This window comes from Ceratosolen solmsi, unplaced genomic scaffold (genome assembly GCF_000503995.2).
Source record: "Ceratosolen solmsi marchali unplaced genomic scaffold, CerSol_1.0 scaffold35, whole genome shotgun sequence".
In the NCBI taxonomy this organism is placed as follows: domain Eukaryota; kingdom Metazoa; phylum Arthropoda; class Insecta; order Hymenoptera; family Agaonidae; genus Ceratosolen; species Ceratosolen solmsi.
In genome coordinates this window covers 2876493-2892546 of record NW_011948423.1, presented here as the reverse complement: position 1 = coordinate 2892546, position 16054 = coordinate 2876493, and the positions used below count along the sequence as shown (strand labels likewise).

At 35.1% G+C, this 16054-nt stretch overlaps 4 protein-coding genes across 5 annotated transcripts; all 4 read left to right on the top strand.

Moving 5' to 3' along the window:
* The first annotated feature begins 2833 nt into the window (after nt 1–2833).
* Nucleotides 2834–7138, top strand: fabp (fatty acid binding protein). 2 transcript variants are annotated; one of them, XM_011499501.1, is made up of 3 exons: nt 2834–3106; nt 6011–6282; nt 6922–7138. In XM_011499501.1, exons 1-3 carry the CDS (start codon nt 3034–3036, stop codon nt 6973–6975), a joined length of 399 nt encoding a protein of 132 aa, XP_011497803.1. In that variant the 5' UTR covers nt 2834–3033; the 3' UTR covers nt 6976–7138. The 2 variants fall into 2 exon arrangements, with proteins under 2 accessions (XP_011497803.1, XP_011497802.1); XM_011499500.1 differs by lacking the exon at nt 2834–3106 and adding an exon at nt 5404–5570.
* Nucleotides 7139–7716: 578 nt separating this feature from the next.
* On the top strand, nt 7717–10848 carry emei (transmembrane protein 161-like emei). Its single transcript, XM_011499499.1, has 11 exons — nt 7717–7872; nt 8096–8199; nt 8279–8534; nt 8884–8963; nt 9040–9255; nt 9328–9444; nt 9536–9676; nt 9753–9927; nt 10001–10097; nt 10176–10330; nt 10674–10848. The coding sequence occupies exons 1-11, from the start codon at nt 7870–7872 to the stop codon at nt 10791–10793; spliced, it is 1464 nt and encodes a 487-aa protein (XP_011497801.1). The 5' UTR covers nt 7717–7869; the 3' UTR covers nt 10794–10848.
* A 1581-nt stretch (nt 10849–12429) lies between these two features.
* Nucleotides 12430–13209, top strand: LOC105362390 (heat shock 70 kDa protein cognate 1-like; the record flags this gene model as incomplete). Its single annotated transcript, XM_011499830.1, is given in 3 exon segments — nt 12430–12483; nt 12486–12639; nt 13166–13209. Coding segments are annotated over 3 exon segments (252 nt in total), but the record flags the coding sequence as incomplete, so codon positions are not given.
* Nucleotide 13210: 1 nt separating this feature from the next.
* LOC105362389 (heat shock 70 kDa protein cognate 4-like) lies at nt 13211–14747 on the top strand (the record flags this gene model as incomplete). Its single annotated transcript, XM_011499829.1, is given in 3 exon segments — nt 13211–13645; nt 13647–14261; nt 14263–14747. Coding segments are annotated over 3 exon segments (1461 nt in total), but the record flags the coding sequence as incomplete, so codon positions are not given.
* Between the last annotated feature and the right edge of the window lie 1307 nt (nt 14748–16054).

The following is a 16054-nucleotide window of genomic DNA, read 5'->3' as shown; positions in this document are numbered from 1 at the left end:
CCGCTTTATCCATTAAACTGCCTTCTCATATATGCATTAGTCAACTTTTGTTTTTTACGTCTTTGTTTAAATGTTTAAATGGTTACATATATATAATAAAAAACGAAAGTCGTGCCACGCAATAGACGAAATTTCTCTCCGGAAAATGAGGCGCATCATCGTCACATTGATACTCCTATCATGAAAAATCATGTATCGATAATGTCTCTCCTGCAAGCAACAATAAATGATTTAAAAGGACGAAATACTGCCGATGGTTATTACTGTAAATCCAATCCGACTTCCTTCTAGTTGGCCTTTCAAACAAGATTCAGTCAGTTTTCGCATCGCTAAAACAGTCATGTGGTAAATGCTATGCATTTTTTTTTTCTACGAGCGATGGTATTGAACTTGTTACTTGTTTAACAAGTCTAAGGTTCAAGAATTGTACATTTCTTTGTAATGCTTACTCATATCGCTACATCCGCCAAGCTTTTAACGAGAATTTCTATATTTTTTGTTCTATATTTCTATTTTCTAATTTCTATATTTTGTATTCTGTATTAATTAATTATTATAATATTAATTTAAGTATTAAAACCCTCCACTCTACTCGTTTTTCGTATTGTTATGTTCTCGAGGATTTATCGAGTCTAATTTTACGCGCGTTCGTTATTTCTTAAAATTAGAATGAACTTTTCTCAATAACGTCGTTTTTATCATATTTTAAGCAAACTACTTAATCAATTCGTTAATTCCAATAGTTATAAAGTAGAGCCTCTACGTTGCATCATTCACAAATGAGATGATTTTCAATTAAAACATCTTCAACTAATATTTCTTCAATCATTGCAGACTTTAATTATTTTATTAAGAAATTTACCTTAAACAACAACTGAGAAATTATGATTTTTTTTTTGTTTTTTTTTGTTTTTTTTTTTTGTTTTTTTGTTTTTTTGTTTTTTTGAATGCACATTTATCGCCCAAGACTACTATATCAAAACTTACGATACGAAACTAAAGTCTAATTTGCCTAATGTCCAAAATTTCATTAATTTATTCTCCACGTAAATACGTCCCTTTCACTCCTTTATTTCACCACACGCTGCTCGTCTCTTCATCTTGGTCTTGATATACTTTGATGGATATCCTGTTCTCAAAGCTAATCCTCTAACAATATCATTTATCATTGAATTTTAAGTTTTGCATAAAGTCTCTCTCCAAGCTATCATATCCTTTCTCCATGACTGTCTTTTTACACAACAACTCGGGCACGCGCAAATCATATTCATTTCCATGCCGTAAGCCATTCGACAAACTCTGCCCCGACGTAAATGTCAAGTTTCCTGCGACATATATACATTTGATATTTGCAGTTAATCCTAATAATGCTCTCTTCCTCGCACCGCCAATATCCTCACCCAATAAAGCCCCTCGTCCGAGCAATTTAGAATAGAAAGCTCGAAATAAAGGGCTCGCGAGGTTGAGAGATAGCGCTTTAAAGGTACGGGAAGCGGAGTGTCGTGTGCCTCGACGGAGCGGCCGGCCACATTCCATCGATGTAAAAAAAAAAAAATGCAAGGCCAGTTGAATCCCGGTCGTAAGAATCGGCAAGAGCGCAGAAGCTGTAGTGCCGGCCGGCGTTTTCGGATTGGCCGGTGAGGAGCGGCGCGGGAACGCGAGGACCAATCGTTCATGCGAGCGCCGTGTCATTCGATGTCCTCGAGCCAACCAATTGCGCCACCATCTCGCGAACCATCTTCCAGCAAGTATTTATTACGCGTATTTGTTCGTTGCAATAATTGCATGCGGTCTCGAGCGGCTGTGGAGGGGTGGGGACGCTGCGGGACAACCGAGAGCGCACCTACACGTTTAGAAAACATCTCGGTCTAGCCTTCGTTAACGGCAACGTTATCAATAATCTACTAAAGATGTTATTTCTCTCCCCCCCCCCACACACACACCCACATTCCCTCTCGGCCACCAATATCCCTTTATTGCCACGGGTTTGTAAGGGGCGCAGGAGCATTGCAAATAAATGCCAAGGGGAACATAACACGTGCAAGCGACTAGCGCAAGTAGGATGAATCGAACGATCCATTGTACGTAATAAAACAGTAAATGGAATGAAAACGTGTGCGTGCCTATGGGTTGCGACGTGGTCTGATCTCGAGGAGGGGGAACGGGAGACACACGCCCAGGGAGTCGCCCGCATATTTTGGAGTTTTGCAGGCTATGTTGCCGAGGCGAAAAACGACGACGGCGACGACGACGAGGATGAGGACGACCGGGCAGACTGTCGCTTTTAGCCGAAGTGTCAGCAGCTCGTCCCATCATGGCCTTCGCCACGGGATGCGATTTAACGGAGAGGCTGTGATAAAGAGCCGAGGGGAACAAAGATGCACGCGGTACGCGTAGGTGAAATCATAGACAATGCTAGCAGCCAGACGCGGTCGACGAACGGCATTGGCTGGTGGTATGCGCGTCGAGGCCTCACGCCACGTGTGCCGGCACACCGGCCACCCAATACCATTCGTCGCCTGGAATTTGTCGATTGGAATCGGCTTTCTTCCCTTATCGGAACTCGGATTTAGGTGGCGACGGCGGTGGCGGCGAAGGCGACGGTGGCAACCGATGGATTGGATGCCGCCCGCCCGGGCTTGACTCGCGGGCGTTAAGTGCTCCGGTCATTATTCATCCCGAGGACGCGACGACGACTCCGCGTTCCCACTCCCCGTACGCCCGTACGACCGAGGCTGCCATTGGCTCCCCGTTCCCCGTATGCGCGCACGAGCCTCCGCGCATACGGGGAACGGGGAATGGCAGGGCACGAACCCCGCGATCCGCACGGGGGAGAGAGTCCGAGAAGTCGGTCGTCGGGTTCAGTGAGCAGCGGCTTTCGTGAAACGTAGGATCATCGTGCGATCGATCGACCGATCGACCCTCCATCCGTCAGTCCGTCCGTTGCTTTAATAAAGCCGTTGCTCGTGCGTCCTCGTCCCGTCCCAGTGGCCAATCCCGACTGCCGTCAACGGCATCCACGTCCACGAAGCCATGCCTGAATTCTTCGGCAAGAAGTACAAGCTCTCCAGCAGCAAGAACTTTGACGAGTTCATGAAGGCACTCGGTACGCTATTATACTCCATACACGCACACTCGCACGCAAACGCGCGCGCGCCACACACACAGAGAGTCATAACGCTATTGCGCTTCTTATACGCGTTCTGGGTGCATAAGGGACCGGTGAGCGGAACGCGGGTGTTGGGGTAAATTGGGGTAAATCGCGAATTCCGTCGTTCGACGACGACCGGTTGACGCGTCTCTTGGTATTCCGAGCCGCCTACTCCCCTCAACGAAGCCGGCGATCGGCAATCCCGCCCGAAGAAGATCTCACACCCGCGATCCCACGCCCTAACGCCGATAGGTAGAGTGAAAGCGTCGCCCGTGCCGCGTTTATTATCGTAAATAGAAATGAACAGAGGAGCTGGCATTTGGGCGAGACTCAAATGGGAATAGGCAGCGACGATCGGAGGAGCAGTGGGAACGAGAGTGCGACACAGGACGTCGAGGAAGACCAGCAGCGTAATCCGTTCGAGGCTATATTGCCCGACGATTTTGTCACTCGATTAGGACGCGCGCCGGCGCCCGACTAACTGGTGCACCGGGATTTTCAGCCGCGTGCGAAATGAGCGCCGATGGAGATGTTCGCCGAGAGGAGGAACGAGGAATATGACGCGGAATATGATGTGTCGGGGAAACCAAACGAGGGGGAAAACGAAACGAGGCGGCTTCAGTTAGACGTACGAGTCGCCGTCCCCGAGTCTACCGAGACTACCGAGTCTACCGAGACTACCGAGTCTACCGAGTCTACCGAGTCTACCGAGTCTACCGAATCTACCGAGTCTACGATCGGGCAAAAAATACGTGACTTTGTAATGATTGTTAAATGTTTAGATAGATAGTGCGGCTCTTTTTTCCAACTGACGAATTTTTATCGCTCTTATCGACCTTTGCGCACGCCCGATAATACACGACGAATAGCGATAATCGCCGCTGACTTTGAACTTAAAGGCAGTGGAGTGTATGCATTGCCGTGTTATTAGTTTCCTTAAATTTTTGCAATCTTCGAATCTTCGATAAATTGCCATCCGCTTCGTTTGGCCTGCGTAGCGCATCGATCAAGCTTATGCAATGCTTTACATTTGAATTTTTCCTTCAAGATTGTTTTTTCTTTTGTCTCTCTTCTTCTTTCTTTCATCGCTTTCTCTCTCCCTCTCTCTTTAGAATAAACTTTATTTCAACCATTTGCCTCGTTCCTTTTTTTTTTATCTTTGACTTTATTATTTTTATTCATTTTTTTCCTCTTTTCCTTCGTTACTTTATTATTTCTTTTATTTTTTGTGTTAACAACGGAAAATATTGCTAAACGAATATTTTTAATTAATATATTCTTTCCAAGCGAATGATAAATTAAAACCGAATGTGTAGAGTAGAGCAAACATTTCTCAATAGTCAATATTATAAATTCGATAATATCGACTACATTTGTTTACATATAAATATAAATATAAATATACATATGTATATATATGTATATATGTGTGTGTACACACACACACACACACACAAACGCACACGCACACAGGCATATATATGTGCGCACGTGTGCATATTCATGTATATATGTGTATCAAGGTCATGAAGTTGATATTGAATTTTGAGGATAATTTAACGTAATTAATATTAGTTATTTAAACGTCACTCCTATATCTAATATGCCATTACATTGGAATGAAATATATCAATAATCTTGCAAGAGTGACTATGTATGAGGCACTTTTGCAGATTACAAACATTATAACATGACGATACGTATCGCGAGATAATGATTTCCGTCATTCGGCATTGTATAATCGAATTTGACAAAAGGGTAAAAATGCATTTATCAGACAACGAAATATGAGAAACATTAATTTATGAACCACCACATGTGAACATAATTATTTGACGTACATTGCTTGTTATATCATTCCACTGGTGATGTAGCATTTTTGCGATAAGCAACAAATTGCACTTTAATTTCTACTCGATACTTTTCCTTTCTGTGCGCACTACTACTGCTACTGCTACTACTACTACTACTACTACTACTACTACTACTACTACTACTATTATTATTGTTATTATTATTATTATTATTATTATTATTATTATTATTATTATTATTATTATTATTTTACTTGTATTTTATTTCTTTTTTATTTTTATTACATCATCTTATCGTATTCAAACTGCCTCTAACTGTCGCGATAGACATTTGTTCTTAAAATTTTTGTTGCGATGATTCGTCAGTTTCAGTGTCATTGACATAAAAGATCGAAGGAAATGATTACACACTCTTATAAATTGCTCCGTCGCTTACTAATATCTTTCAGTCTTGTTTAAAAGTCCGGGCTACCTACGTCGTTAAAATTTCGTCTCCTTAATCGTTAATCTGTGATTTTCTTGGAATACCAAAATGTCCAGCTTCTTAAGCAAAAAATACAAATTAACATCGAGTGATAAATTTGACGAGTACATGAAAGCCCTCGGTGAGATAATTAAAATATTTGATCAATTACTTACAACGTTTGCGTTTAACGAAAGTTTACAAATTGCTAGCAAAGTCCTCTCTAATCGATTAACTTCGTATCGAAAAATACTGATCTGACTTATACTTTTTCTACTTGTTCAGTTACGTATTCTTTATCGCCCGAGTATCCCTTTGCACTTGATTTCGTCAATTAATAACTCTTGTCTAATCGTAAATGAAAAATATATTAGAAAGAAAGAAAGAAAGAAAGAGGTTGATGTGATAGGCGTCTTACACGGTCTTACAATGCTTAGCTCACTGATTATTTAAAAAGCTTTCGAACGTTAGGGGAAGCATCGAGGTGTAGAGGATAATTATAAACAAATGCACTTTACAAGGCCTGGTGCAAGTGCTATTGTAATTAACAAAAAAAAAATTTTTTGATTGTTTTATATACAGGTGTCGGCATAATAGTCCGAAAAATGGGAGCTACCGTAAGTCCAGTTGTCCAAGTGACTAAGGATAATGACGAGTACACCTTGAAAACCGAGAGCACATTCAAGAACTCGGAAATCAAATTTAAACTTGGCGAGGAATTCGAAGAGGAGACGCCCGATGGCCGCAAAGTCAAGAGTATCGTCACGCTGGACGGGAACAAAATGACTCACATACAGAAGGGTGACAAGCAAACAGTTATTGAACGAGAATTCACCCCCACGGAAATGACAGCGGTGAGTAAAGATTATAGTTATAGGCATTTGTCCGAGTAATTTTCAATTAGTCGTCGAGTCTACACTCGATGTCTCTAACGCAATGATTATATAATTAGAAATATTTTGTTCTTTGATTGAGTATTATGCATTATCCTTGCTGCCGCTCCTATGTTAATTTCACGATAAACATTACAATTTTAAATTTTATTTGATAGAAGAGAGCTAATAAGTCATTATAACCAAGGCTGTAATTATCATTAATTAATTACCATATCATTGTGACGTATATAGCAATTTACATTAGGAGCGAAGTTTTAAAGAATGGCCGTGACTTGCAGTTATTCGGAATAAATAACGTGAAATAAACATAAGTCCGTATTGTTCGTTTCAAATTTAAAAATTTAAAATTTTATTATTATTATTGTTATTAACGATTTAAAGATATTTCTTTATAATATAATGTACTCTCTATATTCTTTAATTGCACAAGTTAATAATTATTTGATTATTTGAGAAAGAAAAAAAATTACAAATAATTAATTAATAAATAACAGTTAAAAATAACTGATAAATATTGAAATATTAAATTTATTTTTAATTCTTTTTATCTTTCATCTATTGTCTTGCCTTTTATTGATAATTCATTTTTTATTTTAGGTTATGAAGGTTGATGACATCGTTTGCACTAGGGTCTACAAGATTGAAAACTAATTCTATTAAGAAATTACTGTATGATTTTTATACAATATTAATTAAAAGATTTGAGAGAACAAATCCAACGCTATGGAGAATTTGATGACTTGAAGATACATCAAATTTAAATCGACCAATTATTTGTATAAATATCTTTTATTTTAAAACTATTTATCCCTTCGTTAATATAAAGAAATAACTTCATGTTTATATAAATTGCAAATTTTGCATAAATAAAAAATTTCTTAAATAAATTAGCTTTTAATATCAATGCTAGCCCTCGCTATCCTTATCACAGATTATTAATCGTATCCCTCCAATGTGGCTCGACACTCATTGGATGTAACGGATTACCTATTCATCCCATCTTATTAACAACTCTCTATCTCTCTGTTGTCTGTCTTGTCTCTCTCTCTCTCTCTCTCTCTCTCTCTCTCTCTCTCTCTCTCTCTGTGTCTCTCTGCCTATCTCTGTTTTCACTATACAACGGAAAGCCTAATTATAAATTTCAATTGCAATATCTTTGCTACACAAATTTTATTTGAACTCGTGCGCCTTAATGTTACGCCGTAATTCGTCAAGCGATAACTTCAGGCGGCACCAAACCACCAACCCGATCTCTGTACTCTGAAGTCTGAACGCCTCTGAGGAATCAGCTGGTGGCTAGTTTTGGACCATGAATTCTATTAATATAGTCTAGCGGCCTGGCGGCCTAGCGCTAGCAACGTATTAATTCTTAATTTGCCTTTGGCCTTTGAATCAGGTGCTTTCCCTTAAAAAAAGTTATGACTTAAAAAATCGCATTTGTGAGGAATTTCTAAATATTGTAAAAAAAGAGGATCATCGACATGAATGTATTGCCAACGTCTGTGATAAGTTTTACAGTATTTAAGAGTTAAATTAGTTATTAGCATGGTACGTTAAATATTATTTTTTATTTATCATGTGTCTATTGGTATTGTCTATTAGTGCGAAGTAATAAAATAATCGCTTATCTGCCTGCCAATGTGTGCTTTTCAAACATTCGAATAATTCAATTTAACGTACTATTTGAACTTGAATTTATTAATTAGTAGAATTGACCATAACCTTAATTAATATTAATTTAATTTGATTGGTATTTTTGGTTACTTTTCAGGCTCTATTAGGAGCGCAATTGGTTATTACATTGATAATGGTCAGTGTAATACAAAAATTAGGTTCTCATATATCAATAGCAAAATGGCTTTTATGCTCAACTGGGTAAATATTTTGTATACTGATATCGAGCGGTGGCTCTTGAATATTATATTGAAATATTATTATTGCTATTATTTGGCAGATTAACGCGATATCTTTATCCAACGGACCAAAAATTAAAAACATTAGTGGGTATACCCAAGGAGAAGCACAGGAAGGGGAAGCACATAGAAAATGGAAAAACCCTGGAAACATTTCAAATACCAAGAAATTTAGATATTACACTGGAGACTGCACCCGTAACGTCGCTCGATGTTATACATTTAAAATTCTATGCAGATTTTCAGTGGTTATTTGATTTCTCCATTTATGGCGCGATTGTATATATTATGACCGAGGTAGATCTTATAAAATTTATAATATTTAGTATGAGTATTGTATACTTAAGTATTGTTAAAAGCAATTGATATTTTTACTAAATTTTATAGAAAAATATTAACATTAATATAAATGTCAGATGTTATATTTTTCATATCTGGTGATAGTTAATGTTTGCTTAAGAAACCTTATTTACAAAATTATGCATTATGTATAGTTTATTAGTGAACATTGGTAATGGTAATACTGTATTATTATTCTGTAGATTTCAATTTTTTGCTTATATTAAGCTAGGATTTGAAGTACTTTGTTCATCGATACATCCTCATATAATGCGCCTTTTGTTATATTTATTTGTTATTTAAATAGGTGTATAATAATTGGTATCCAATTAAAGATGAAATTAACTTGAGTATGCTGTGGTGTTGTTTGATTATAGGATTTGCATTGTATCCTTTATTAAAAAAAATTATAATTGAATAATATAGCATTTAAATTAAACCAAAATTTCTTAACGCTTATTAGTAAAATTTTAATTGCCCTTTGGGTACAATATTTCAAAAGTGAAGAAAGTATCGGAGAAAGATCAACTTGTATTGTAACAGGTTTTTCTTACCTTTTAATAGCTATGATGGTTCTTATAGTAGATGAGAATACTCTTGAATTGGGTTTAGATACCGCTTACACGAGCTTTAATCACACCGCTTCTGTATTTCTGATTAATCAGGGCCTTCTATCTAGGTACTTTTGATACTTATATTTCAGGGATTTTTAACATATATAAAAAGTATAATTATTTATTTCAATTAACAGTGGACCAGCATCAAAAATTTTTATTAAATTCACTCTAGCTGTATTCTGTGGTTTTCTTGGCTCGCTATTCACATTTCCAGGACTGCGTGTATCTAAAATGCACTGGGATACATTAAGGTAGACTATTGAATTGACTAATGAATGTATTTCTAATTCTAATTATACTGTATATAATATTCTAATAATTTGCAACTCTTACTTTTAAAAGGTATCACAAGGATAATAAACTTCTTTTGATTCTTGCTAATCTTAGTTACGTTTTTCCTCTAATACTAGTAAGTTTGTGGATTAAGCCAATAAGTCGGGATTACCTTACTGTAAGAATTTTTTCTGGCATGACAAAACCTCTGTAAGCTCACTAAAATATCTGTAAATCAATTTTTAAATAGTAAAAATTAAAAAGTAATAATAATTCATTTTTATAGAATGACAGCCAGTGTTTTCGAAAGTTTGAGATTAATAGTCATTATTATTGCTGTTGTTTTAAAGATAATATTAATGCCCGTTTATTTACAATCTTATTTAAATTTGGCACATCAAAGGTTAGAAATACAAAAGAAGGAAGCAGGTAGAATTTCAAATATAGAATTTCAAAAGAAAGTATGTTTATTGGATATTTTTATAAATATACGTCAACTATTTTCCTGTTACATTTGTAATAATTATTTTTCAGATAGCAGCAGTATTTTATTATCTTTGCGTTGTAGCCTTACAATATATCGCTCCATTAATTATTTGCTTATATTGTACATTAATGTACAAGACTTTAGGTAATAAAAAAAGTTTTACAACAATTTCTAATAAATTAATATTCTACATATATAATTTCGAAATTTTTAAATTTTTAGGAGGTTATAGCTGGGAGGGAATATATAAAAATTTAGAATTAGAAGAATGTCAAGTACCACAACCGTTTTCAGGATCAAAAATGTTTACCGATGATGATAAAACAGTAACAGAAAGAGCTCAAGAATTTCAGTTGGCGTTAAGTTCAATGAAGCAGGTAAATTTTGTTAAAAAAAATATTCACCCTTAACGTATAATCATAGTAGAGTCTTTGATTTAAAGTAATATTATTCTTACATTTTATACAATTTTCGTATATTAAACTTATATATCATTTTCAATTAATAATTGTATTTTAATTTTTTTTTTTTTTTGTTCCTTTTTTTAATAAATAATCGACATTTATTTCACAATACCTTTAAATATGATTTTTTTTACTTTTCATTATTCCTTCGTTACTCTTTTAAAAGTTTAGAATCTATAGTATGAATAAATAAAAAAATTTTTCAAAATATTTAGGGAGTTTCCTCGTTTTTTACAAAGATGAATTTAATTTTCAGATATTTACCATTGAAGTATATAGAGGGATATTTGGCTTGGCAACATGGTGGACTTGTTTTACATTATTTGCCACTACAGCAATGGGAATGCTTTATCAAAGTTATTTCAACAATGTATAATTTATTTATGAGCTTGTAAAATTAGTTTTGAATATTTGTACAAAGTTTTGATAGTAACCGAATCATTAATTAATAAGACAAAAAAAAACAAAAAATTAGAAATATTAATACTTGACCTCAAATGACAAAAAAAGGGAAAATATTTCCTTAGATGTAACAATTGTGAAACAGGCTAAGCAGTGCGAAGAAACGTATTGCCAATTGTAGTAAAGTAACTTAAAGTACAAATCTTGATACAAGATAATAATTGCTTTCAAACAATTTTTTAGTTTAGAAATATTTAGATTTAAGATTTACTGTGAATAGTTATATTTCAAAAATTTAGAAAGATTTTGAAATATTTGAAAAGTATTCAGCATTATTTTAATGGTATATATATATATATATATATACATTGCTTGAAATGTAGACGAACAAACCTTTTCATCGAACAGACGTTTAAATCGAAATTATTAACTGTAAATAATGAAAACTTAAAACAATAAAGAGATCTGGAATTTAACTAGAGAACGAAAAAATGCAACATTCATTTAATTATTTATCACTTTATTCAAGCTTAAAATAAGTCAAAGATACTTTAAAATAACTGAAATTGTCTGGGACTGTCGACAAAAATGGTAGGATATATGTGAAAGGAAGGTGATAATTGGTGCTGAGCTAAAAATAGAGAATACAGGGCGTACGTATGTCCAGTATTTTTGACTTACGGATTTTCTTACTTCTCACCACCAGTGTAGTAGCGTTTCATTCGCCCATTACACGTCCAATGGCTTGACTTTCCGAGAGTCACCCGAACGTTTCGATTGTATTTAATCTGCGAAACTTCTCAAATCGACATTTACAATATTAAAAGACGGCGCGGGAAGTATGCAGCTCTCACAACTTGAACAGACTTTGTGAAGTTCGAATCTTATATAAACGTGCATCAGACAACTGCACTAAGGTAGAATTTCGTAGCTGGTAAAGGTAAAAAGGTGAGAAAGCTTATTATTTATAATTATCTTGAGCTGCGAAATATTATTTTACGATTTGAAAGACTTTTATTTTGTTTTTTGTTTTTTGTTTTAATTTTATCAATAGGAAAGTGCTTCAACGTTCATCCATTGAATCGAAAGCTCTTGTATTTCTAATTGAGAAATTATATTGCCTATAAGTGAAAAATAAAACGAATTAATAAAAAAAAAACCGGACTGCTGTGTAATATACGAAATAGATGAAAGTGAATATTGAAATAAAATAATAAACTAACGAAATTTTTAAATGTCTTTTTGTTGTTGTTTGTTTTTGTTTTTATTACAACGTTTATCATTATTAAGAATGCTAAGAGTGGCTCTCGCATTTATTTGCAAGAGTCAGAGAAAATGAAATTACACTATATTGCATATGGCTACTATGTGTTAATTCCAAAACTGCGTGGGCGTTTAATGCCGTGACTCAAGTACATATGACGCACTTAGCTTAATAAAAAAGACAACTTGAATTATTTATTTTTAACTAAATTAAAGGAATTTTTGTTTCGCGATAATTTGCTTGAAAATTTTTAATAAGTAACCAATTTCATTAAACAAGGTTAAAAAGTATATGAAATTGTATTTTCTATTAATGAAACTGACGACAGTTTTATTTTTAGACAAAGATGTCCAATGTTCCTGTAATTGGAATCGATCTTGGTACTACGTACTCTTGTTTACTGTCGGCGTTTTTCAAAATGGGAAGGTGGAGATTATTACGAATAATCAAGGGAATAGAACAACACCAAGTTATGTCGCTTTCACCGATACGGAAAGACTTGTGGGCGATGCTGCGAAAAATCAAGTTGCAATGAATCCCAGTAATACTATTTTTGGTATGTAATAAAAGTCATAATTAACATTTTAAGTTGAAAAGGTTCAAATTGATTTATAAATATTTAAAAATAATATTTATTTACATATAGATACATATATATATATATATATATATATATATATATATATATATATATATATATATATAACAAGCATAGGCAGTGTAAAAATAAATTAAGAATTATTGTCGTATTTATTGTTTTTATTGTTCAAGTTTGGTAGCAAAAATCGTCATTGCTTGGATATTAAGATGAAAAGAAAATTAGTTGCTATAATATCGTAGCACTATAATAAATTTATAGATACATTTATATATCATTTTAAATAAATGAAAGGAACAATAAAAGAAAGAGAAAAAAACTAGACAAATAGATGATCTTAACAGACAGTTGTAAAAGTATGAAATCGATTGATTAACAAGTTTTGTGAGACTCGTTAATGAAATAAAATCAAATATACAGAATATTATACCATGACCAATAATCCATAAAATTGATTTAACCACTAAATTCTTCAATCTTTTAGATGCGAAACGCTTAATCGGCCGTCGTTTCGACGATCAGACTGTTCAAAGCTGTTCAAACTGTTCAAGCGACGAAAGACGCTGGAACGATGTCTGGTTTGAATGTATTGCCCATCATTAATGAATCGACGGCGGCTGCCATTGCCTATGGCCTTGACAAAAAGACATCTGGCGAAAAGAACATATTGATTTTCGATCTTGGCGGCGGCACCTTCGACGTATCCGTCCTAACGATCGACAACGGAATTTTCGAGGTCAAGTCCATTGCCGGGGACACGCACTTGGGCGGTGAAGATTTCGACAATCGCATGGTGAATCACTTTATCCAAGAGTTCACTCGCAAATATAAGAAGGACATGTCCGGCAATAAGCGAGCAGTGAGACGTCTCCGAACATCATGCGAGCGAGCCAAGCGAACTCTCAGCTCGTCGACGCAAGCGAGCATCGAGATCGAATCGCTTTTCGAAGGAATTGACTTTTACATCGTCGATAACGCGAGCTAGATTCGAGGAGCTTTGCTCCGACCTCTTTAGGAGCACGCTCGATCCCGTTGAGAAGTCATTGCGCGATGCCAAGATGGACAAAGGCCAAATTAACAGTATCGTTCTCGTTGGCGGATCGACGCGAATCCCGAAAATCCAGAAGCTGCTACAAGACTTCTTTAACGGCAAGGAATTGAACAAGTCCATTAATCCAGATGAGGCCGTTGCTTATGGAGCAGCCGTGCAGGCAGCGATTTTGCACGGAGATAAATCAGACGAGGTTCAAGATTTGCTTCTCCTCGATGTCACACCATTGTCATTGGGTATCGAAACCGCTGGCGGAGTCATGACTACCCTCATCAAGAGAAATACTACCATTCCAACGAAGCAAACGCAGATTTTTACTACGTACGCGGATAATCAGCCTAGAGTGTTGATCCAAGTCTACGAGGGTGAAAGAGCCATGACGAAAGATAACAATCTCTTAGGTAAATTCGAGTTGACGGGAATCTCTTCAGCTCCACGTGGTGTGCCCCAGATCGAGGTGACGTTCGACATCGACACCAATGGCATCTTAAATGTATCAGCGGCTGATAAGTCTACGGGCAAAGAGAACAAAAATAACAATTAGAAATGACAAAGGCCGTCTATCCAAGGAGGACATTGAACGAGTGGTAAACGAGGCGGAGACGTACAAAAATAAAGACAATCAGCAGCGGGAGAAGATAAGTGCTAACGATGCCTTGGAAGCTTATTGCTTCAATATGTAGAGTATTGTCGAGGACGAGAAATTTAAGGACAAAATGAACGATACTGATCGCACAGCCGTGATAAAGAAGCGCAATGAAGTTATTGCTTGGCTGGATGCCAATCAACTGGCTGAGAAGGATGAGTTTACTGGCAAGGAAAAGGAACTGCAAGCGGTCTGTAATCCAATAATTACGAAACTTTACCAGGGCGGTAATGTACCAGAGGGGAAGCCATCTGGCGATGGAACTGGAGAACCAACCATTGAAGAAGTCGACTGAATCAATTAATGAGATTTCATATCGTGAACAAAATATTTTCGTACCATACACCCTTTCTTTCATTAAAAAAAAAAAAAAAAAAGAAAAAAAAAAGGATTCTTTCCCAATTAGGTGGTTTAACTCGTATCGTTATACATTATAATAAGTGCTTGTAGTCGACATTGAAATTCTTAACAAACACCATTACACCATACAACTACCATTGTATTAAAAGAAAAAAAAAGAAAACAACAACAACACGAAAAAAGCAAAACAAAACAAAACAAAACAGAACAAAACAAAAAGCCTATTGAAGTTATTTATTTTATTTACACTGTAAACAAATAACAATAAATTATCATTTTCAAATCAAATGCTCTCCATAAAATGTATTTTTTGTGGTTTTTTTTCTCACGTCATATAGTCGACATAGTCATGTCTATCTAAATATCATTTCCCACTATGAAAAATTTCATTATAACATAATAAAAAGGTTAAAACTGCGTAATTACCGATCACGTAGGAAAATGAGCTTTATTGGCTCAACGCTTATATTACAATTTATCGTACAGTAAACATTCAAAACTGGCTAAACGATAACGCTGTTTACATTGATTTATTTATTATTTTTTTTTTTTATAAACATTATGCACATCAATCTTCCATCTTGTAGTTCAATCGATCTTTATCATATTAATTTTATATCTTAAATCTTACAGAACTTCAATTCGACAAGTTTGCATTCAGACAATTGAATGACCGCTATTAACAATTTTTTTTTTTTTACCAATTATTTTCAATAGAATTTTCTTCCCATATCATTGTGTATATAATAATAATAATAATAAGCTGAATAACGTAATTTTCTAGAATTAACCGATGTCTTATTACATCGTCATGTCAGCTCAAAATCCAATCGCTTAATGGCTTTTTTATCTCATATATTTTACAATAATTTAAAGCAAACAAATGCTACAGAGATTTTATCCTTTGAAAAAGGCAGCATACGCTTGCTTTATTTGAAAGATATCGTCTATCGGTATATTATGGGTAATTCGGTTTCCATTTATTATTTTTATTACATTAACAAATGCACGTCTCTTATCATTTTAGAATTGCAAGTGCGAAACTGTTTTTCCTACTTAATCGATATGTAAACATTTAATCATCCACATAAAGCGTATATAAACTTAATACCAATAAAATATGTATAACAAATAGATTTTAATTACTTGTCCGGCTAATTTGAATTTATACAAATAATCAGTAATAAATTAAGTTTGTATCTAGAAAGATAAATTCATATCTTCTTTCATTCTAACACTTTCTTAAATACAAATCTAAAGTATATTGTTTTGTTTCTTTTTCTTAGGCACACTTGTTAGCAACGACTGTTTTGCTA

What these genes read in the sequence shown, in the direction of transcription:
- fabp (XM_011499501.1), top strand. Translation starts at nt 3,034, where the DNA reads ATGCCTGAATTCTTCGGCAAGAAGTACAAGCTCTCCAGCAGCAAGAAC. An exon ending in CGAGTTCATGAAGGCACTCG is followed by an intron (nt 3,107 to 6,010) that starts GTACGCTATTAT and finishes TTTTATATACAG; the next exon opens with GTGTCGGCATAATAGTCCGA. An exon ending in CCCCCACGGAAATGACAGCG is followed by an intron (nt 6,283 to 6,921) that starts GTGAGTAAAGAT and finishes TTTTTATTTTAG; the next exon opens with GTTATGAAGGTTGATGACAT.
- emei (XM_011499499.1), top strand. An exon ending in TGGCTTTTATGCTCAACTGG is followed by an intron (nt 8,200 to 8,278) that starts GTAAATATTTTG and finishes ATTATTTGGCAG; the next exon opens with ATTAACGCGATATCTTTATC. An exon ending in ATATAGAATTTCAAAAGAAA is followed by an intron (nt 9,928 to 10,000) that starts GTATGTTTATTG and finishes ATTATTTTTCAG; the next exon opens with ATAGCAGCAGTATTTTATTA.